Consider the following 23999-nt stretch of genomic DNA (forward strand, 5'->3'; position numbering starts at 1 on the left):
CCCAAATTAACTCTATTATGGGCTTAATAATGACACTGATCCAACCCGGGGGACCGGGGGAGATTACTTGATCATGTGGCGGAATTCGACAGTTTGTGGGGGTAACTAGGTCATTTCGAAGAGCGTAAGACGGTTCAAAAATTTTTGCCGCGTCGCTTTTGGGTTTCAGCTCTCCCGTGCTGCCGTCATGGCGAGTTCTTTTCTCCTTCACATTCCTCTGGTATTTTTCCGTTTTATTCATGCTGCACAAAACCCAATTATCCGACCAAGTTGGGATATCAAATCCAAAATTTTGTTCAAGCAGAGCTAGAGTTACTCAAGAACTCATTCGAGTGCATTGTCTATAGAGATTCTCACAAGGTAAGGAAAAGAAGGAGCTGAAATTGAGGCATACTTCATAAGTTGTGATGATCCCATTAGATTGTATTCTTTTCTGTAACATTGAGTTCATGGGGTTTTCGTGTTAGCTTGCTTATTACTTGCATTACCTCAATTCTTGTGCATAATCAAGGGTTAAATGAAGGGTCCTGTATTTGCATCCAGCAGTCCTTGAGAGGGATATCCTGGTTTATTCAACTGTAGATTTAAAATCGAGCTATGCGTTTTCTTAGAGAAACAAACAAATACCATTTTCATTATGATTCCTGGTTTGGAAGATTCACTGGGTCAGGTAACACTCTTTTTGAAATGTTAAGATTTGACACTTCACACATCTCAATCCTAGATTGATAATCAATGCTCTTAGATAATAAATAACCAGGTATTTATAAAAAAATAATAAATAACCAGGTTCTGGAGTAACTGTACTATTTTCATGATATTTTTAAATTACAGTTAACTATATCTAATGTAGCTTAGGAAGAAATGATATGAATAACTTGATCATCACCATTACTATACCTTGTTTAGGTATCTCTGAGTGCTTGAAATTGTGTATAATATAAGCATGAACAACCATGGCCTGTTTAGAGGTTAGTATAATTGGCACTTTTGACTTTTTGGGTGATTGTATTTTTGTCACATGGCAAGATATCTGAAGCTTTGATGTAGCCCTTATTAATTTGAAGTGTTTCAAATAGATCAAGAAATTAACAACTTCTAGGTTTGGAAAGATGGATTTATGACTAGGAGAAAGAGGTGAGTTCTTGTTAGAAGGGATAAAAAAAGAAATGATTTTGTTGTTAGACTGTTCAATTTCAATATACCCATAAATAAAACCAGAATCTCTGGATTGGTGATAAATGAAGCATTCTTGTATACTATTTGGTAGGATTATACTAATGTTTTGGGTTTCTCAGCACCTTAACTATTTGATAAAAAAAGACAGTGCATGATTTCTTTTCTTACAAAGAAGAGGGTTTCTGCTGATCCCAGATCATTCAGTTGGTTTTATTATCAATAACCACCTACCCATTACCAGACCATAGAGATGGAATAAAATATAAACTTGTTTTTTCCCTGAGGTGTGGGATGGACTTATGCCTAATTCGAGCTCCAAGTAGCTCTAAGAAAGGTAGCACTTGCTCTTTTGTGGAAGAACATTCTTCAAAGGGGCAAAATATTGTGAGTTGCAAACTGAGTTGGATAATTCCTTTGGGAAAAATTAAGTTTCCCTTCTCTCTCATTTCTTAACATTGTTTTTCATAATCTTATCTTCATCTAAGCCTTGTCCTAGCTACATGGGGTTGGCAGTGCCATATGCATTCTTAAACTATTGGCCCTTAAATCATTTCTCAATACTTCAACCCATGTCCTTTGTCCTTTTTTGTCTGCCCCTATCTCTTCTAGCCCCTTCAACTTCTTGTACCACTTCTAATTGCTTCTGTAGATGGTCTTCTCTGTACGTGCCCAAACCATCTCAGTCTAACTAATTTTATTACCTATTGGAGCTACTCCCATGATGACATGATCCTTTGAGTAAGTTTTTCTCTGATCCTATCCTTTAAAAAGTTTTTCCACTCTTAAAATTCGCATCTCATCCACACTCATTTTTTATACTATTGTTCCTAGACTGCCAAACACTCTGCTCCATTTTCTCTATTGTGGAAGGGTCCAGTCCTCTTGCATCAAAATTATAATAAATTGTAATTCCACTGAATCTATTTTTCTTCTTTGGTCACTAAGTTGAGCAAAATTTACCTCCATCCTTAGCATATTTCTCATCCTCTGAAGGATAGTAAGGTGGCGTTACACTTTTCAGACCTTTGAATTCTGAAAATGTTGCTTTTCAGACGTCAGAGGTGTTTGGAAGTGTATCTGAATTTGGGTCTGAAAATTATTTTCAGATCTGAAATAATAAGACTTGGGCCAGGCGTTGAATGTGTTTAGAAGCATTTCAGACCTGGCTGAAAATCCAAAATACCCTTAAAAACATGCTTGTGTTTCTCCCTCTCACCGTTCATCTTCTCCACTTGACGCAATGGCGAATCAATGGTGGCAAGTGACTCCTCCGTTGAACTAGCGGCAGCGAGTTCCGGCCTTCTGCTTCTTCTTCTTCCTCTTGTAGAGACAGTGAGAAGATCTAGTCGCAGGGCTATTTTTGTACTTCTTTTGTTGTACATCTATTTTTTGTACTCTTTCTTTTGTACACTAAGGGCAGATTTGTCCTTTTACTTTCTTTAATATAAATATCTCTTTTAGGGTGTTGACAATCATAAGGTGAGACACACACCAAACTGTTTGTTCTTTTCTCTCTTCTATCTTTGTCTTTCCGGCTTGACTCTGACATGGTGTGAATTTTATGCATTTCCCCTCTTGTGGGTGCCACAACATTTGTTCAGTTAAACAGTTGATGATTAGATGTCGAGACAAATCACCAATTGAGGATGCCATCTATATTAGGTGGGACCAAATATTTCTTTTTTGGTGAATAAGCTGGAATTGAACCTTCAAGTTCATCTCATGGTTGGTATGCTTTTGGCAGCTTTTATGGGGTTCCACAAGTGAGTTGCTGCACAATGATGTAATTCAAGTACTAGTTTAATGAGGGGCGGGGATGGGGGCTTGTCCCCTCTATAGAAGGGGTGCTTTGGCACTTTTCACTTGTACATTATAATTGATTATTTTCCTCATATTAATAAAATTTTCATGGATATACTGTCCAAGAGACTTTGATCACTTAAATGAGAAAGTTAAAATTGAATTAGAATTTTAAACAAAATGGGTAAGGTTGTTTAATTTGAAGATCAATTTCTTACATACAAATTGAAAGTAAAGGAATTGCCAAGTGGAGCAGTAGGGAGCACAAACTAATAAGACATCCCTTTGAACCTTTTTAATGTCCAAGAAGGGCAAGCAACAGGTTTAGCTAGGGCAATGTTTAACCTATTTTTACTCTTTGCAATTGAAGCCATTAACACTAAAAATTTTGAAACTTCCATTCATGGTGCTAAGCTAGCACTTCATTATTTCTATGGGTTAACCTTGCTCATTATATTTTATGATTACTGCTAAGATGCCCTTTTTGTCCTAGATTCTAAGACTATGTGAACAATATTATGTTTTGCAGTTTTTTGTTAGACAAGCTGTAATAGTAGTTTCCCAAATAGTCTAAATTATGGTAATCCAGAATCACTTAACCTCCACTTGTAAAGCTCTCTCTCAAGTTATCTACATTGTTCAAAGCCTTTTTTTTTCTTTCTTTTCATTTTTTTGTGGGTACCAAATGTCTCCAGCATGCCAATCCTCATCTTCCTTTTTACACGTGTAGAATTCAGAGAAGAATTTTTCTAAATCAGCTAGTTATTTCACTAGATTAGTTCACTGGGTAGATTACAAGTTTTCTTCCTCTATTACCTATTGGGTCCACATATGGATTCCCCTTTTATTTCATTCATCTCTACTCTGATTCTATAGACATACTGTAGAGGAATCCAATGACTTGGATGTTGATTATGATCCTCATTGGTTACATTCGTGTAGGACCAAATTATATGGGCCACTGGTGCTTGGGATAAAATTTTGGCTGCTACTGGAAGCAGTGGAAGTGGACCCCTCCCCCCTTCCCCTTATTCTTTTCTTTCTTTGACTTCTTTCTCCTGTTGTGTTGTTAAAGCATTACCTCATGATCCTTACATGGCCGGAACTCAGAGAAGAAATTTGAGATAAGTTTTAGATTAGAGCTGGCCTTCTATGAATGTTAGTTTGTGGGGCATACATGGCGATTCATGTTGTGGTCCTAAATGGTTAAAGTGCTTGTCTTGATGCGTTCCATCAGTCTTAAGCCTTTTGGCGTATACTCCAGTTCAAATCACAGAGAGGGCTACTTGGGAGAAGGGCTACCTAGAGTAGAGTGAAAGCTGTCATGGAAAGAGCTACCTAGACTAGAGTGAAAGCCGTCATGGAAAGGGATACTTGGAGCAAAGTGAAAGCCGCCAAAGGGAAAGGGCTGTCTGCTGCCAGAGTTTGAGCTATCGTGAAAAGGGCCACATACTGCCAGAGTGAGAGCCGTCATGAAGACCTACCGCGAGAGTGAGAGCTGCCTAGAGTGAAGCTGTCGAGACGTCGGTTATGGAAGCATGGTGGTATGGTACGGTCCTAAATGGTTAAAGTGCTTGGCTTGATGTGTTCCATCAATCTTAAGGCTTTTGGCGTATTGGTCAAGCACAGAACAATTCACAAGTCACAGCTTCATTAGAGCTATCCATGCTCTTGCCATATGAAAGCTTCCAAGGCCTTTGGAAAGGTCTGTTCCCCTATATGAATGAAAACCTAAAACAAAGAGACGCCAAAAGTCTTTAATCTTAAATGTGAGGACCAAACTTCGGTTTGCTTTTCTTCTTCTGCTTGCATATTTGTATAATCTGAGCATACGAGCAAACAAGAGGCTATTGGAGACTGGAGTTGGATGAAAAATATACCTTTTTCACCCACTTATTTCTGTGATGCTGATGGCATGTGATCAGCCGTGCAAGCAGCCATTAATGAGGCAGATGGGAATATGTTGTGGGACCCTTTCATTGATTACAGGGCTGTATCACACTCTCTCTTGTAAATAACATGATTATCACCCTCTAAAATGTGCAATTACCATACAAGACCCAAAATCTAGGTCATTGAACCAGATCATTTAATTGCTCTTGGTCCCACAAGAATCTTGAACTATCATATGTGGGCTCCATCTGCATGGAAATGGTAGCCATTTGAGCAGGTGCTACTAGAAGGTCCTTGTTTGATTAGTGTGATATTCGGATGTAAGTCTTATCTCTATCACGACTGTGCCTATAGGTATTTGATCAATGACATACAAAATAGATGGGTGGTGAAGAGCGGCCAAGTAGCCAACTGTATATATCATTTATTAATTGGTGTATATGGATGTAGACATGTGAATTTCAAAGCCAAATAAATGGGCTTAATTTACATGACAACCTCTAAAATAATATGGGCTTCTATGGGCTCAAGGCCCAAGTCTACATAAATATAACCCTTGACCCAAGAATCCAAGTGTACTAAGTCCAGTTAGGCCCATCTCCTATTGTAATAGGGTGGTTCCATTGGCAAGACTACTAACTCCTACATAATGGTGCATGTATGGGAGTTAACCCTAATCCAACACCCCACTCACATGGGATTGGTTAGCAAAGTGGGCAGAGGTGGCAGCCCTAATCCTAGGCTATAAATACCCTTGCCTAGGGAGAAAGAGCTTCTTTTTTTTCACAATCACATTACAAGAAGCTCTCACACACCAACACTTCAGGATTGCAAGCAACCACAAGCTCTTGCAAACTCCAACTACTTCAAGATCAAGAGAGAAGAAAGAAGGGAAAAAGCTTCTTAGTTCTCTAAAACACACTTGGATTCAAGCTCACCCAAAAAGATCAAGCCACTACGAAAAGGTCCTTCTTAGAGAAGTATCCTTTATGATTGATCAAGCGTGAAGCCAGGAGTGAAGAAATCTACATCAACTCTTCTGAAAAATTAAGGAAATCTACATCAGCACTTCAAGAAGTACGAGAAACATGCTAGCGACCCTTGTCTTCACCGAATTCGACTGTTAATTAGAGGTTGCTCAGGCCATCGAGCGAGAACCAAAGAGAGTTCAAATCCCTTGTATCTTTCTTTATTACAATTTTATTTTTGTAATTTGTCTCCATATTTTGTGTTAATCAAATACATGAAATTTGTGTTGACAATGGATACCACCATAACATGTACAAAGAACAAAGATGACAACAGACCTATCTCAGCGAGGAAGGAAGAAATCTAGAGATTGTCTTGACTCAGATTTATAGTTATTGGTCTCTCTGTTAGTTAATTCAGGTTTGGTAGTTTAATATGATGAACCCACTCAGAGTAAAACCTTCAAGCTGTCTCGTCTGGATAAAGGTTGGTTACTAGCTATTGGTGGTTGCTGTAGCTCATGGCATCAGAGACTGGTATTGAATAGAACTTGACAATATAATGGTGATGCAACCATGAGAATGTTTTGAACAGGATTTTTCTTGTCTGTACTTAATTGCCAATTCTGGAACCTGGGTTCTTTTTAGTTTCTAGGATTGAGCAACAACTGTGTACTTAAGAACTTTTTTTTGGCTGTTGCAGTGACTGTGTTGTCTTGCTTTTGTGTTTATGGTGGCCTGATGGTCTGATTCATCAATGGAGGTAGGGAGAAATGGGTTATTGGTTGTTTCTGCACTCTGCAGTTTACAAAGATGAGACAAAAGTTAAGAACTACCCGTTAGCAAAATCCCCATGGTAGTCAGGTTAGGCTTCTTGGTTGCTGCTTCAATTGCTGCCTATGCAGTTAAGCAAATCAACGTTAAATCCCCAAAGCCGCAAACTGCTTTAGTCAATGTTCCAGGTAATGATACTATGCCTTTCTTTTTTAGCAGATACCTTATTATTGATATTTCATTATGATTTTTCTTGGTAAAAGCTGGAATCAGAAAAAGAAAAGTTCTGCTTGTGGATAATTGACAAAGCGTCTCTGAGAAATCCAGTTTCTATGTATTACGTCAGTGGCTAATATTTGGATTTTTTTTTTTGAATTTTGTTGCACTTTCCTCATTTCTGCCATATAAACTCTGAATTCAGAAAATGGTGAAGCTAGCTTTGAACAGCAGAATGAAGAGGAAGAAGCAGAGAAGGAACTGTTCAAAGATTTTAGTATTGACATGCAAAAGGAACATGTGAGTACCATTACGTGCCCTCCAGAACTATTCTTTTTCCCCCTCTGAATTCGACAGAGCTTCAAATGTCCTTTCTGTTAACCTTAGCATAAAGTTGAGTTTAATACTATACATTCTATCTGTTTCAGGGGGAGAATGATGAAGAAGAGGAAGAGGTTAAAAGAATTAGTAGTGTAATCAGCCCTACCTTGTGTAACGTTCCTGCTCTTGAAGAAGACGAGATTTTATCAGAATTTGAAGATCTTCTTTCTGGGAAAATTGAATTTCCACTACCCGGTGATAAGTTTCATGTCAAGAATGGTTACCAATCTGAAAATGACAGAAGGTATGAAACTGAGACGGTGAACAATACAAATGAACTGGAAAGATTGCAGAACCTGGTAAAGGAATTGGAAGAGAGGGAAGTAAAACTTGAAGGTGAATTGGTTGAGTACTATGGCCTGAAGGAACAGGAGTCAGTTATTGCTGAGTTACAAAAGCAGCTGAAGATCAAGACAGTTGAGATTGACATGCTGAATATAACCATTAATTCCTTGCAGGCTGAGAGGAAAAAACTTCAAGAAGAGATTTTGCAGGGAGTGTCAGCAAGGGAGGAGTTGGAGGTGGCAAGGAACAAGATCAAGGAATTGCAGAGACAGATTGAACTTGATGCAAACCAGACCAGGGGTCAATTACTGATGCTTAAACAGCAGGTTACTACTCTTAAGGGAAAGGAGGAGGAAGCCTTCAAGAAAGATACAGAGGTTGAGAAGAAGCTGAAAGCTGTGAAGGAATTAGAGCTGGAAGTTGTGGAGCTTATGAGAATGAATAAAGAACTTCAACATGAGAAGAGAGAGTTGACTATTAAACTGGATGCTGCTGAAGCTAGAATAACAGTTCTTTCCAATATGACAGAGGTAAGATGCTTACATGTACTTTTATGTTCTTTTTTTTTTCTGTTTACAAATTCATATAAACATGAATACGAATAACTAGGAGAAGCATGCTCATCATATTTGTGTGTTGGGGAACATATTAACCTCTTTGCTCATATTCTGGTGTCTAGGATTTATCCTTTGGAATTTTAACATGATTGCTTATGCAAATTTGAATTTTTGAATATGCAGATTTCTAAAAATTGGAAAACCACCTTTTTCTCTATATTTTGGCATGTATTTAAATGCCATCGCTGTCATTTTAATTTCAAAGAAACTATCAGGTTGACTTTATCATAAGATCTTGAGGAACTTTCCCTAGATCGGAAGGTTCAAAACCAGGAACTTCAATGTGGTTGTGGTTTAAATACTTGTAATAGTAAAGAGTATGCATTTTGCATAGTTTTTACTCTTTTGCTACTAATCTATCCAATTGGGGTAAAGCTATGCAACTTAGAGGTTGTCTGAACTGGTGTCAGATAATGCTGAAATTCACAGTGCTCCAGTGTAAAATGTATTGGCAGGCATGGGGGAACTTTTATGGACAAAATAACAAATATTCCAAGAGAAATTACTGAAACATTCATTGCTAAGTAAATTCCTAATGTTGTTGCTATGCCACTGCTGTGAGAGTAAGGAGAGATGCTTGCAAATGTTTGTCCAACATAATGCCATTTAAGATTGAGTGCCATTATTGCTGAAGATAAAGTATCCCGGAGTCTATAATAAGCAGTCTTGATGTAGTTTCTTTGATCCATGAGATCAGTATGTGGTGGAGGTGGTTACTGTCCTCAAATAATACTTCATGTATGAAATGTGATTAACTATGTGAATGCTTTTTGTTAGCTTGTCCATACTGAAGTCCATTTCATGTTACGTCAGAGTGAAATGGTTGCCAAAGCAAGGGAGGAGGTCAGTAGTTTAAGGCATGCAAATGAAGACCTACTGAAGCAGGTGGAAGGACTTCAAATGAATAGGTTCTGTGAAGTTGAAGAGCTAGTATACCTACGTTGGGTCAATGCATGCTTGAGGTATGAACTCCGGAATTACCAGACACCAGCTGGAAAGATGTCTGCTCATGAGCTCAGTGAGAGTCTGAGCCCAAGATCTCGTGAGAAAGCTAAGCAACTGATGTTAGAGTATGCCAGATCAGAACATGGGCAGGGAGACACTGATCTGGACAGAATTTCTTCTCACCCATCTTCTCCTCGTAGCGATGACTTTGACAACACTTCTACAGATAGTTCCACTAGTAGATATAGCAGCCTCGGTAAGAAGCCTAGTTTAATCCAGAAACTGAAGAGGTGGGGAAAAAGAAAGGGTGATTCAAGTTCTCTTTCATCATCTGCCAGGTCTTTGGGGGGAGGCTCACCTAATGGGAATGGCATGGGCCATAGATCATCCATGTCAAGGGGTCCATTAGAAACCCTGTTGCTAAGGAATGCCGGTGACAGTTTGTCCATAACTACATTTGGAAAGAAAGAACCGGATCCTACTGAATCTCCAGAAACACTGAATCTTCCTCCCCTTCGAACACAAGTTTCTTCTGCTGATTCCCTGAACACTGTGGCATCTTCTTTTCAACTGATGTCTAAGTCAGTTGAAGGGGTGCTTGATGACAAATATCCTGCATACAAGGACCGGCACAAGTTGGCCTTAGAAAGGGAGAAGACAATCAAGGAAAAAGCTGAACAAGCAAGAGCAGAGAGATTTGGAGATGGTTTAAGTTTGAATTCAAGCACATTGCCACCTAAACTAGCTCAGATAAAGGAGAAGGTTGTTTTTGCTAATGATTCAAGTGAGCAACCTAGTGATGGTGAAAAAGTTGATTCCCAAGTGGTGAGCAAGATAAAACTTGCCCACATTGAAAAGAGGGCTTCAAGGGTGCCTAGGCCGCCCCCTAAACCTTCAGGTAGTGCTTCTAATGCTTCTCGTACAAACATTAATCTGTCAAATGGAATACCAGCCCCACCACCACTATCTCCTCCTGGTGAACCACCTTGCCCACCTCCTCCACCAGGAAGTCTGCCAGGAGGATCCAGTACTGGTGATAAAGTTCACCGGGCTCCTGAGATAGTTGAGTTCTATCGGACTTTGATGAAACGTGAGGCAAAGAAGGATACCTCTTCTTTGACTTTATTTACATCCGATGCATCAGATACTAGGAGCAATATGATTGGGGAGATTGAAAATAGATCAGCATTTCTTTTATCTGTAAGTAAACCTTTTTTTTTTTTTTTCCTTTTTGCTTGAGATCTTTTGTTTTCTCACTTTTCTTTGGAAACATACTTTGTGCCATTGATTGGGCTTTAAACTTAACAAAGAAAAAAACGTGTTTGGCTGGATGCAGGTGAGAGCTGACGTGGAGACACAAGGTGATTTTGTCCAGTCCTTGGCCACTGAAGTCCAAGCGGCTTCTTTTACTAATATAGAAGATCTAATGTTATTTGTAAACTGGCTTGATGAGGAGCTCTCTTTCTTGGTATGCATTCTGAGGTTCAGCTTTCATAATGTTACACTAGGTCAGGTATTGGATAAGTGTGAATTTGAGATCAAATCTGGGGCAGATTGCATAATAATAAAAAGACAACGGAAAATAAATAAATAAATAAAAGAAAATTGCTGTCAACACTATACAAAGAGCAAAGAGGCTTCAAAAATCTAAAAATCATTCTAGATGCTGCTTACTTGGTACTTAGTAGTTGGTGCAAAGTTGCATGGGCATGAACATGGGAGTTGGAATCTGATTATGTCCTTGGGTCTGACTCGGCAAGATGAGAAAACATGGACTCTCAAATGTCTATGGAAAAGTATATACTATTAAAATAATTCATATATTTTGAATTCCGACATTATTTACCTATAAAAATTGTTTCCTTTGTTACTGAGTGACATTTGACACCAAAAGTAGATTCATAGATTAGCTTTTTATTTATATCAAATAAACTAGGAGATAAAAAAAAATGTTATGTTGAAGTGCCCTCAAGAATCCATGGAGTTTTGGACTTGGACACATGCCCGACATGACATGTTGTCCATTTAAGAGAGTCCATGCAACACTGGTTAGTACATATTTCAATTTCACTAGTTAAGAGGTAATATAGTTGTTTATGAAAGGTGCATGTATATTTTTTTAAAATGTTTAATCAGGGATCCACTCATATATTTTTAGGGATTACTTCTGTAAATTTTACCTTTATTTTCTCATAGGTTGATGAGCGTGCAGTTCTCAAGCACTTTAACTGGCCTGAAGGGAAAGCAGATGCATTGCGGGAGGCAGCTTTTGAGTATCAGGACCTAATGAAGTTGGAGAAGCAAGTTTCCTCTTTTGTTGATGATCCCAAGCTCTCCTGTGAAGCTGCACTGAAAAAGATGTATTCGTTGCTCGAAAAGTAAGGAGTTTCTATTAATGAATGGGCACATTTTCTGTTGTCATTTAACGTTAGTAGGTCTAGAAAATTTCCGATCATGTTATAAAACTTGGCCTGCTATTCATTTTTTACTATGATACAATAATTATCAACTCAAATAAGTGAGCTTTCATTTCTTCTTCTCTTCAGGATGGAACAAAGTGTCTATGCACTCATACAGACACGGGACATGGCCATTTCTCGATACAAGGAGTTTGGAATTCCAGTTGATTGGTTGTTAGATTCTGGTGCAGTGGGGAAGGTGTGTTTCATTTCTGATTATGCTATACATTTCTCAAAAATCTAAGAATCAACAATCTGTGAAGGCTAATAGTATTGTTTAAGTTATTAAGGAAACAAAGGAAAATGAAGAAAAAGAAGAAAGATGCAAAATCAGATGAAGGGAAACTTTGACGGTACCCATGCAGGGTTTTTGCAAAGAACTTGTTTGGATTTTTAAGTTTACTTGAAGAAACATATAGACTCTCGGGTTTCCTCTCATCAATCGAGGAAGTGTACCGTATACTAGCTAGAGATTCTTCTTTTTGCCATGAATTGGTTTAAAATCATTATAGTTATGGACAGTATGCTTTTAACAATAAAAAGAAGGAAATTTCAAAAAGAAATGGAAGTGAGAGAAAACTCCAGTGTTTTGGCATACATCATCTAACAGAAACAGTGAATTAAATTATAATAAGAAACCTTTATTCCGTACTGCAGGTCAAGCTCTCATCTGTACAGTTAGCGAGGAAATACATGAAACGGGTGGCATCGGAGCTTGATGCCATGGATAGACCTGAGGAGCCAAACAGAGAATTTTTGCATCTGCAAGGTGTACGCTTTGCCTTCCGTGTTCATCAGGTCAGAAATTATGGTTTTGCACTCATTTCCTCTAGTATATCAAAAACCTGATTTTGAAGGTTTAACCATTCCATTGGATGCAATAAGCAGCTATATTGCCATAGTATTTAAATATATCTGAAAACCATTTTGTAGCCAAGTAGGAAAGAGAGTAGTTTTTTTTTTTTTTTAGTAGAACTCTTACTACCAAAAAATTCTGAATATCAACCAATATTATAAATGTGAAAACCAGGTGATATTCGTAAAAAAATCAAAATCATTGGGGGTGGGGGGTGGGGTTGATTGGTCAAAAGCCCTTCTGGTATCATTTTTTCTTTCCGGCATAATAGATTTACCCTTCCAATTTAAATCAAACTTTTAGCATGCTATGATGGAGATCGACTTCTATTAGAGCAAGTCAGTACTCACATTGATGATGCACAATTCGGCTGATCTTAGCTGTCAACGATCTTGCCTCTGAACTGAGTGGCAGGGACCTGAAACGGAAGGAGAAGAGAAGCTCCGGGGAGAACCCGGCGTAAGGGCTCCGAAGCTCAAGTTAGAGTCTTTCAAAGGCAAGATAGACCAGATAGCGCAAAAGTTAGCATACCTCGTTCCTGGGGGGTAGGAGCCTTTTATAACCACCTCGCGAACCCTTGCCAGTTCGGATGTCATTTCCTCTGGCCGGACAGAACCGCCACTGCTCCTTTTGTCGGAGCCATCTCTGTGGCTAGTAACGACGGTTGCAGGTGGCGGTAGCAGGAGGCCGTTTGAAGTGCGGCTGTCAGGCGTCAGATCCCAAATCAGTCAGGTGCGTCGCCCTTGGATACGGACGTCCTTGGTGTCAGGTACGTTTGGTCAGCCTGGTGTTTCGAAAGCGAAGTGTTGGAGTGGCGAGCGAGGTGTCTTGAGTTCGGTTTGGGGAGTGTTCCGAGCTACCATGGGCCAGCTCGGGTCACTGCTTTGCTAGGCTTGGGGCCCAAATAGTTTATCCTTGCAGGGAGCTCGGGTTCTTAGTAGGGAGCTCGGGTTCTCAGTAGGGAGCTCGGGTTCTTAATAGGGAGCTCGGACTCTCAGTAGGGAGCTCGGGCTCTTGGTAGGGAGCTCGGACTCCCAGTAGGGAGCTCGGGCTCTTGGTAGGGAGCTCGGCTCTTGGTAGGGAGCTCGGACTCCTAGTAGGGCGGTTTGCAGTTCGGGCTCAGTAGTGAGCTTGGACTTGCTTTCGGTGCTTGCTTCGGGCGCTCTTCTGTCCCGAGCTGCTTGTTTTTGCCACGTGTCGGGTGATTGCGAGGTCGGGCCAAATTCCCCTTCATCAATTGCCCCCCACTCCCTGCGACAAGGGTTCCGTCTTGGTGCGGGGAGTTCGTAAGGTAGCAGGAGGGTTTTGGTCCGTGCTGAGCGCGCTTGCTTTAATTTGATTTTCAAAAAAGGGCGCGTGTTTGGGAGACGTGACGGCAGTCGTTCGAGAGTTGAGCTGCAGATGCTTTTATTGCGAGGAGACGTGCGCCGACACCCCGTCAGTTTCGAGAAGGTGCGTGCTGACAGGACGTGCGTGATGCTCCGTCAGTTTTGGAAAGGTGTGCGCTGATTGGCCTCGGAAGACGTGCGGTTTAGCGCGACTGTGGGCCGTTGGATTGGCTCTGATCTGGGCCGTCGCTTTCTGGTCGCTATGGATATAAATAGCGCGGGGGGGGGGGGGGCGTCCTTGCTACTGTTGTACCTCTTGAGCTCGCGCCTAAGTTTCAGTTCGTGTCCAGGCTTTTCAGCTCGCGTCCCAGGTTCCTTGCTTGTTCGAGCTTTCGTGGTCTACTTCAGTCTTCTTCCCGGGTGAGTGCTTTTGGAATCCCGTTCCATTTCCCGATGTCTAGTTCAGAGGGTTCAGACTGTTCAAGCGGGTCTGATGTAGGTTCTATGAACCAGTTTGCGTCCCCCGGTAGTTCAAGTGAGCCTGATGTAGGTCCTGAGGAAGGGGTCGAGCCTACAGCCCGAGGTGCTTCGGGTAGGTCGGCGTCCACCTCCCGTCGTGGCCGGGTTGTTGATTAGTTCGGCCCTTCGACTATGACGCCTGAGGGACTTCAATCCCTCATAGACTATTACGACTTGCCCGGGGAGCACGGTTACTTCATCCCTACGGGTAGCTTCCCTTGGGAACACGGTCCTGATGAGATCGTGATTTTCCGGGAACAACTTGCTGCGGGGCTGCGACTGCCCTTTCATCCTCTTCTCGTCGAGGTTCTAAACCACTTCGGTGTGACGGTCGGCCAACTTCACCCGAACTCCATTAGGAATTTAGTGGGGACGATCTCCTTATTTTGTGACGAGAACTTTCCTTTGGATCTGGAGATTTTCTCCTCTATTTTAATGCTGAAAAAACAAGCGGGTCCCCTTCCTGGGCGTAGGCGGGCATACTACCTGTCTCCTCGCTCGGGCTTCAAGCTCTTACACGGACTCCCTAATAAGGTCCTGGCGTGGAAGCGAGACTATTTCGGGGTGCGAAGTGCGCAGGGGTGGCCGTTTCAGACCGGCTGGGGGATGGCCGCTCCCGACTCCGGCGTCACACTTGATAAGGAGACGGCGAAGGGCCTTCGACAATGGGTGCGGCTTGGGCTGGATTGTCAACGGTATCTGACGGAGGCCAAGCTTATTGCTGCGGGCCTGAGTTCGGGTAGGTTCTTTCCCTAGTGATCCTGTCTTGCTCTTCTTTTACGTGTCTTACTGATGCCGAACTCCTTTTCGCAGGTACGATGGACTCTCGAGGGACCCGAGGTGGGCACTTGTTCCAGGGCATGAAGAGGAGAAAACGGGTGGCTAAGCGAGCTCGTGCCGAACCATCCCAGGGTGCGGAGCCCGAGGTGCCGGACTATCCGGCGGAGCCCGAGATGGTTCCTCCTATGCAGGAGCCGGCAGGGGCTCCTTATGCCGAAACCACACACACAGGGGCTCCCGCTTACTCCGAGTTTGCCCATACACGAGCTGGGCCGTCGGGCTCGGAGGCCCCGGGGGACTTCGGGAGCATGCTGTCGCCTGTTCATGCTCTTCAACGGAGTAAGGAGGCGATGTTTCCCGAGGAAGTTGCGGCGTGGACCGAGCTCCCTCTGCACCAAGTGGCCTGCCGTGCTGTTACTCATGCCATGGTGGTAAGTGCTCCCTTCTTTAGAGTTTGGCTTTTATTCTTCTATTCGTTCCTTTGATCCCGTTTTCCTTTGATAGGTGAACTCTTCCATTCACGCCTTGGCGAACCAGGTGGAGAGATGCTCGAGGCAGGCGCGAGCTGCCGAGGAGGCTGCTCGAACTGCCGAGGAGAATGCTCGTGCTGCTGAGGCTGCTGCTCGCCTCGCGCGGTCTAGGCAGGCGAGGTCTCAGAGAGATGTCGAGGCCATGGGAGTGGTGGTGAAGCATATGGCGGAATTAAAGCTGGACCTGGAGCACCAGGTCGAGTATCTTCAGGAGGATATCAGGGAGAGGACTCAGATCTTCTCTCAAGGCATCGAAGACGCGAAGAAGAAAGCTGTCAGTGACTATATTGCTTCGCCGGATTTCGATGATCTGATGGTGGACTCCTACAGGAGGGGTTTCAAGCTAAGCCGGTGGATGATCTGGAATACGTACCCCGACCTCGATACCAGTGCCATATCCACTTCGCGCATTACTCAAGAGATGGCTAATGCTGCGGATGCCGAACCGGACTCCGAGGGGGAGGCAGGTCCTTCGGGTGTTGTCGAAGTGGCTTCTGATAATGATGAAGTAGCCCCTGGCTTGTAATGGCTTTTTTTTTTTTGAATGTACACATCTATCTGAAATGAAATGGCTTTTTGTTCAAGTGCTGGTTATGTCTTCGAGCTGCGTTCTTTGTTGAACTGACCATTTCGGTCCTTCAGTTCGTTTTCTGACATGAAATGGTTGTTTTTCTGGTCGTCTTGGAGTTGCGTTTTTTGCCGAACTGACCATTTCGGTCCTTCAGTTCGTTTTCTACCTAGGCTTCGGGGTGCTTGCCTTGGTGGGTTATAGGTAGTATCTTCTTAAGTTGACGACGTTCCATGCTCGGGGTACTTGTTTTCCTTCTAGGGTTCCGAGCTCGTATGCTCCCCCACCGAGTGTTTTCATTAATCTGTAGGGTCCTTCCCAGTTTGGTCCAAGTTTTCCTACGTCGGGTTCGGGCACCATGACCTTACGGAGAACCAGGTCGCCGACGCGGAAGTTTCTCTTCTTTACTCGCGTGTTATAATACCGAGCTACCTTTTGTTGGTAAGCCGCAGTTCGGATGTGCGCGAGGTCTCTCACTTCGTCCAGTAGGTCGAGGTTGGTGCGTAACTCGCCCTCGTTTGTCTGTTCGTCGTACGCTTCTAGTCGCAACGTAGGCACTTCGATTTCCGCCGGGATCACCGCCTCGGTGCCGTAGGTGAGGTTAAAGGGGGTCTCTCCTGTGGCAGTTTTTTCCGTGGTTCGGTGAGCCCATAGAACATTTGGTAGTTTGTCTGCCCACAAACCTTTGGCTTGGTCTAATCGTGCTTTCAGTCCACAGAGGATGGCTCTGTTCATTACTTCTGTTTGGCCATTTGCCTGCGGGTGTGCGACCGACGTGAAGTTCTGACTAATTCCCATACTTTGGCACCATTCTTGGAACTTGATATCTTCGAACTGTTTGCCGTTGTCGGAGATCAGTACCCGAGGTAGCCCGAAACGACATACAATGTTCTTCCAAAAGAAGTTTTGTATGTTTTGGGCTGTAACTATTGCCAGGGGTTCAGCTTCTATCCACTTTGTGAAGTAATCTACTGCCACCACTAGGAATTTTCTCCCGCCTGTCGCTGGTGGGAATGGCCCCAGGAGGTCGATGCCCCATTGGGCGAAGGGCCATGGGCTGGTGAGGTATTTGAGGTCGGCAGCGGGCTGATGGTGGATGCTAGCATGCTTCTGACACTTGTCGCATTTTCTGACGAGCTCGATTGCCTCTGCCTTCATTGTTGGCCAGTAGTATCCTTGTCGAAGTGCCTTTTGGGCGAGGGCTCTGCCCCCCAGGTGTCCGCCGCACAAGCCTTCATGGGTGTCGCGGAGTACCAGCTCGGCTTCGGCTGGGCGCAAGCATCGTAGGTAGGGGAGCGTGTAGGATCGTCGGTACAACCGTTCGTCTATCATGATGTATTTGGCTGCCTGGCGCTGCACCCTCTTGGCTGCGTTGCGGTCCGCGGGGAGGGTTCCGTCCAACAGGAAGCTCGCGAGTGGGTCGATCCAACTCGGCTCTGCTTCGGTGACGGGAGCGACCTCTTCTGCCCCACCGAGGATGCTGGGCCGAGGTAAGTCCTCTACGTACACGTTTCTCCTGGCGTTGTGGCTCGTGCTAGCCAGTCGGGACAGGGCGTCGGCCTCAGCGTTCTCTGACCTCGGGATTTGCTTGATGAAGTGTGACTGGAAGTTGAGCAGAGCCTCCTTTACTTTTGCCAAATATGCAATCATTGTGAGCTCGCGCGCTTCGTATTTGCCTGTAACTTGGTTGACCACGAGCTGGGAATCACTGCAGATAACCATGTGCTTTGCTCCAACCTTGTGTGCTAAGTTTAGCCCGGCTATCAGTGCCTCGTACTCCGCCTCGTTGTTGGATGCCACGAACTCAAAGCGTAGTGCGTATTCCAGTTTTGTTCCGCTCGGGCCGCGTAGCACTATTCCAGCCCCGCTGCCTTGTTGGTTCGAGGAGCTATCTACGTGAAGGATCCAGGGCTCCTCATCCCAGTTCGCGCTTGGTCTAACCAGGAGGGATGCCACACTGGCTGCTACTTCACGGGGTTCGGACTCGTTTGGCTTGGGAGCTCCGAGTTTGCCCGAACTGGGGATCTCGGGCTCGACCGGCTCAGGGGCTTCGAGGCTAAATGTGCATTCTGCAATAAAATCTGCCAAGGCTTGGGCCTTAATGGCAGTTCTTGGCTTGTACTGGAGATCGTACTCGCTGAGTTCGATGGCCCACTTCGTCAGTCGGCTGGAAACCTCGGGTTTGAGTAAAACTTGTCTCAGAGGTTTGTCGATCAGGACGATGACGGTGTGAGCCTGGAAGTATGGGCGGAGTTTCCGTGCTGCTACCACCAGTGCTTACGCTAGCTTTTCTATCTGCGGGTACCTTGTCTCTGCTCCCTGCAAGATTTTACTAACATAATATATGGGTCGTTGGACCCGATCTACTTCCTTTACTAGTACCGAACTGACCACCTCGTCGCTAGCCGAGAGGTACAGTTCTAAGACTTCGCCTTCCTCGGGCCGAGCTAAGGTTGGCACACTGGCGAGGTAGCCTTTTAGCTCGTCAAACGCGAGCTGACAGTCTTGGGTCCATTCGAACCCTTTGCCTTTGATTGCTTTGAAGAAGGGTAGGCAGCGATCTGCCGACTTGGACATGAAGCGGCTTAGAGCGGCTATGCGGCCGTTTAGCCTCTGGACTTCTTTTATTTTCCGAGGTGGTCTCATATCTAGGATGGCTTTTATCTTGTCCGGGTTGGCCTCGATACCGCGTCGATTGACAACGTAGCCTAGGAATTTGCCCGAGGTGACGCCAAAGACACATTTGTTGGGGTTCAATTTCATGCTATACCGACGCAGGATTTGGAAGACAGAATCTAAGTCTTGTATTAATTCTTGTGAAAACTGTGTTTTGACGACCATGTCGTCTACATAGCACTCTATCTTTGTTTCGATCAGGGGCCGAAACAGCCTATTTACAAGTCTTTGGAAGGTCGCCCCGGCGTTTTTTAACCCGAAGGGCATGACCTTGTAACAGTATAGACCGAACTCGGTTTTGAAGCTGATTTTTTCCTCGTCGGATTGGTCCATCCGGATTTGGTTGTAGCCTGAGTAGGCATCCAGGAAGCTTAGCAATTCATGTCCCGAGGTCGCGTCCACTAGGCGGTCGATCCTAGGAAGGGGGAAGCAGTCTTTCGGGCAAGCTCGGTTCAGGTCGGTGTAGTCGACGCACATGCGCCACTTGTCGTTCGCCTTTTTCACCAGCACAGGGTTGGCCACCCAGCTCGGGTAATGGACTTCCCTTATGAAGTCTGCCGCGAGGAGCTTCTCGACTTCCTCGTCGACCGCTTTCCAGCTCTCTGGGGCTAAGTTCCGTTTCTTCTGTCTAACGGGTCTGACTAAAGGGTCAGTGTTAAGTTTGTGAGTTATAAGACCAGGGTCAATACTGGGCATATCGGCCGCAGACCATGCAAAAATATCTAAATTTTGGAGTAAAAAACTTACCAGTTCGGTCTGTAGGGGTTCTTTGACAGAAGCACCAATCCGGAGTGCGCGAGCTGGGTCCGTAGGCGAGGTCGGGATCGCGACTGTTTCTTTTGTGGGCGAGGCTCGTTCTTCGCCTTGTTCCGCGGGCCGCTCCAGATCGAGGTCACCGGCCGCCTTGGTCTTTCCCTTTAGGGCGACAACGTAGCACTTGCGGGACTCGAGCTGGTCGCCCCGCGCTACTCCCACACCGAAGTCTGTAGGGAACTTCATGGCCAAATAGTATGTGGAGACCACCGCCCGCAGGATATGCGTGATTGGCCGCCCTATTATGGCGTTGTATGGGGAGGGGGTCGCGACCACCAGGAAGTCATGGTTGAGTCTGACCGCACAAGGCCACGTGCCGACTTCCACAGGCACCGTTATTTTTCCAAGGGGCCTGACTTCCTCTCCACTGAAGCCCACCAGGGGAGTGCTTGCGGGCTTTAGTTCGCTCCTTGGCAGCTGTAGCCGATCAAACGCCGATTTGAAGAGGATGTTCGCCGAGCTGCCCGAATCTACGAGTACGTGCCTAACCTTGAAGTTGCTGATCCTTAGTTTAATGACAAGCGCGTCATCGTGAGGGTAGCGAACTCCTCGCGCGTCGTCTTCTGTGAAGAGGATTGGCTCTTCGGTCTTTGGCCTTTTCGGAGGGTTCTGCTCCTCGAGGACCGCTTCGCGAACTGAAGTCCGGGCTGCCGCCGATGTGCACCCCGCTACCACCGAACCTCCCACAATTACATGGATGGTTCCCCGAATTGGCCTCTCTGCCGGAGGCTATCGCTGCATCGGTTCGGCAGGCCTGCTGCTAGTCTCGGGGGCGTCCTTTTCGTGCTTGCCTGGCTGATCTGCTTTATTGCTATTATTGTTGCGTTGTACAAAGTTCCTTAAATATCCGCGACGGATGAGCCCCTCTATTTCGTCTCGGAGGTTATTGCACCGCTCGGTACTGTGACCATGGTCCCTATGGAAACTACTACAAATTCTTGTTTTTTTCGTTCGGATTTCCCTTTAGGCGAGCTGGCCATTTCACGTACGGGGCATCCTTAATCGTCATTAAGATCTCGGTCTGCCTCGTGTTCAGTGGCATATAATCCGTCCGAACTAGCAGGGGAGCTCGGAACGACTGGTTCGGTTTTGGGTCCCGGGCCGGGTTTTTTCGGTCGGCTGAGTTAGAGGGCTCGCCATCCCTCTTTCTTTTCTCGTTCCCGCCCTCGGTTCGCTGGTTGATTTCCTCCTCCGTCCTCATGAACTTGTCTGCGAGCATGAGGAACTCGGCCACGGTCGCGGGCTGGTTGGCTACCATGTGCCATTTGAACTCCTTGTGCGTCACCCCTCTTTTTGTTGCGGCGAGCTGCACCGCGGGGTCTAACCGCGGTATCTGTAAGCATGCTTCATTGAATCGTTTGATGTAGCCCCGTATGGGTTCTCCTTCCCTTTGGACTACCCCGAAGATGCTTTCCTCTGCTCTGGGGCATCGTTTGCTGGTGACAAAGTGTGTAGTGAAGACCTGCGCGAACTGAGCCCAACACTTTATCGACCCGGGGGCCAGGTTCCTGTACCAAGTGCGGGCTACCCCCTTGAGGGTGGTGGTGAAAGCCACGCACATGCATGATTCGCTGGCTCTGGCGAGGTGCATTTGGGACTGGAAAGCGTCAACGTGGTCGTTGGGGTCGAAGGACTCGTCATACTTGTCTAGAGGCGGGAGCTTGAAATCTCTGGGCAGGGGGACTGCAAGGAGTTCTGACGCGAGGGGGGAAGGAACTGAGAGAATCAGGGCAACTCCTACCTCGTCCGAGCTTGTCTCGCCTTTGCCTCTGAGCTCTGACAGGACGCGGGTGGTGGTTCATCGACCTCGACGGCGCCTTCGCTGCTGAGTGGGCCTTGTACTGGCGCTGCTGGCCTCCGTGTTGCCGAGCTCGATGGGCCCGGAGTGCTGGTAGTCCGCTGCTGCCAGTGCGCCGAATCGGTTTTCCACGAGTGGGAACTCCGGTTTGGAGCCCCGAGGTGCCGATCTCGCAGGCGAGGTTCCCGACCCGTCTGCGAGCTGCGAGGTGGGGATGACTTTTCTCTCTCTCCGGGCAAGGTTCATCGACCTGGAGGCCTTTCCTTGGTGGAGGCGTCCATCCTGCGGAGAGGCCTTGACCGGCTTTGGAGCAGGGTGGCGAGGTGGGAGTAATGGTTGGTTCGGTGGCAGTTGGGGGAACTGCTGTTGATAGTGATACTGGGAGGAGGTTGTGCAACACTTGGTGCTGGTGTTGCTGGAATTGTTGCATCTGGGCTTGCATTGCCCACATGCACTGCATTAGGTCGTCCAACCGATTTTGGCTAGCTGCCAGGGGGACGACGGTTGGTTCAGTGAGGGTAGTTTCGATGGGGAGAGGAAATGGGATGTTTGTGGCAGGTAGGTTTGCAGGCGCCACTGCTGGTGGCGTATTTAGATTGGGAATTCCGTCCACCGAGAGGGGGATGGTGAATTGTCCAACACACACCACGGGAACTTGAGGCTGTTCCCCGGTGGTGTTTGTCTCTGTGCCGCGTCCGGCGTTGCTGGAGGAGGCCATGAGTATTGAGTTTTTCAAAGAAGAAGAAAGGGGTATGAAATTTTTGGAGGGAGGCCTTTTGAAGCGTTCCCACAGACGGCGCCAATTGATGATGCACAATCCGGCCGGTCTTAGCTGTCAACGATCTTGCCTCTGAACTGAGTGGCAGGGACCTGAAACGGAAGGAGAAGAGAAGCTCCGGGGAGAACCCGGCGTAAGGGCTCCGAAGCTCAAGTTAGAGTCTTTCAAAGGCAAGATAGACCAGATAGCGCAAAAGTTAGCATACCTCGTTCTTGGGGGGTAGGAGCCTTTTATAACCACCTCGCGCACTCACTTCCAGGTTTCCGTCAGATCGGGCATGATTACTTCTGAACCCTTGCCAGTTCGGATGTCATTTCCTCTGGCCGGACAGAACCGCCACTGCTCCTTTTGTTGGAGCCGTCTCTGCGGCTAGTAACGACGGTTGTAGGTGGCGGTAGCAGGAGGCCGTTTGAAGTGCGGCTGTCAGGCGTCAGATCCCAAATCAGTCAGGTGCGTCGCCCTTGGATACAGACGTCCTTGGTGTCAGGTACGTTTGGTCAGCCTGGTGTTTCGGAAGCGAAGTGTTGGAGTGGCGAGCGAGGTGTCTTGAGTTCGGTTTGGGGAGTGTTCCGAGCTGCCATGGGCCAGTTCGGGTCACTGCTTTGCTAGGCTTGGGGCCCAAATAGTTTATCCTTGCAGGGAGCTCGGGTTCTTAATAGGGAGCTCGGACTCCCAGTAGGGAGCTCGGCTCTTGGTAGGGAGCTCGGATTCCTAGTAGGGCGGTCTGCAGTTCGGGCTCAGTAATGAGCTTGGACTTGCTTTCGATGCTTGCTTCGGGCGCTCTACTGTCCCGAGCTGCTTGTTTTTGCCACATGTCGGGTGATTGCGAGGTCGGGCCAAATTCCCCTTCATCACACACCGTTTTTGCAACATTGCATTGCGAATATCTCCTCATAAAATAAAGTACATAAGTACTGAGATATTTTCAATGCAAGGCTGTAAAGTCTGCTTGAATGGGCTTTTCCCCGACGGAAGCCAAACTCGCTACGAACTCTAAGAATCAATCTTATCTGACACAAAATGAACAGACATGCCAGTTCTTAATTACTACTTCTGTCAACAAATTTTTATTAGTTGCAAATTTCCCACCTAGAATGAATACCATTACTAACATTGAGATTGTCAAGCTGAACGTTATTTCAAGAGTATGGATGAATTTCTGACATAAAATTGTTTCCAGTTTGCTGGAGGTTTTGACGCAGAGAGCATGCGAGCTTTTGAAGAACTAAGAAGCCGAGTTCATACACAAACAGGAGAGGCTGGTAAGCCAGATATATGAGATTTATTCTTCCCAATTTTGTTATCTTTTTGTTGTATATTGAATTTTGATCGCCATTGTATTGGACGGTGTAAGTTACAGCGTGTAACAACCACCGGTTGGGCAAAATAGAAGTCGCATAGATCTGATCAGAGTTCCAATTATCAGTATGTTTTGAAAGGCAATTTTAGGAGTCTTGACACACTTTGGAAATGCATGGATACAGTGCAAAAAATAAAAATATATGTACATGCTGAAAAATTCAAATAAATCCCAAATATATATTAATATGCTAAATCCCAAATATATATATATATATATATATATATATATATATATATACCTTAAAAAACAAATATGAATATTTTTTTAGGTATTACATATTACACACTAATCTCATTTAGTTATACTTGTAATCATCCAAACTTTTAAAAGTTATCTGATTAGTGATAAAGAATGCTTGTAAGTATTTTTGAAATTGTTTCAAAGATTGTGTAGTTCACTGCCCCTGCGTAAGGTCAATGCGAAGCGAACAAACTTGATATCTACCTAGAAACAAATAGCAAGATGCTTGGATG

The 23999-nt window shown here is 45.2% G+C and overlaps 1 protein-coding gene across 2 annotated transcripts; it reads left to right on the top strand.

Annotated features, from left to right (window-relative positions):
- Positions 1–14: 14 nt before the first annotated feature.
- Positions 15–23650, top strand: LOC104601131 (protein CHUP1, chloroplastic-like). Of its 2 annotated transcripts, none has more exons than XM_010264349.2 (10): positions 15–360; positions 6544–6802; positions 7036–7130; positions 7259–8026; positions 8891–10258; positions 10395–10526; positions 11255–11436; positions 11605–11716; positions 12175–12315; positions 23344–23650. In XM_010264349.2, the coding sequence occupies exons 2-10, from the start codon at positions 6694–6696 to the stop codon at positions 23440–23442; spliced, it is 3006 nt and encodes a 1001-aa protein (XP_010262651.1). In that variant the 5' UTR covers positions 15–360; positions 6544–6693; the 3' UTR covers positions 23443–23650. The 2 variants fall into 2 exon arrangements, with proteins under 2 accessions (XP_010262651.1, XP_010262661.1); XM_010264359.2 differs by having other exon boundaries at positions 8927–10258; positions 23344–23649.
- Positions 23651–23999: the final 349 nt, after the last annotated feature.

This window comes from Nelumbo nucifera, chromosome 3 (assembly GCF_055504915.1).
Source record: "Nelumbo nucifera cultivar China Antique chromosome 3, China Antique-T2T, whole genome shotgun sequence".
NCBI lineage: Eukaryota > Viridiplantae > Streptophyta > Magnoliopsida > Proteales > Nelumbonaceae > Nelumbo > Nelumbo nucifera.

Excerpts from the sequence above, each read along its gene's own strand:
- LOC104601131 (XM_010264349.2), top strand. The coding sequence starts at position 6,694 with ATGGTAGTCAGGTTAGGCTTCTTGGTTGCTGCTTCAATTGCTGCCTAT. Across the intron at positions 6,803-7,035 it reads TGCTTTAGTCAATGTTCCAG|AAAATGGTGAAGCTAGCTTT; the intron begins GTAATGATACTA and ends CTCTGAATTCAG. Across the intron at positions 8,027-8,890 it reads TTCTTTCCAATATGACAGAG|CTTGTCCATACTGAAGTCCA; the intron begins GTAAGATGCTTA and ends GCTTTTTGTTAG.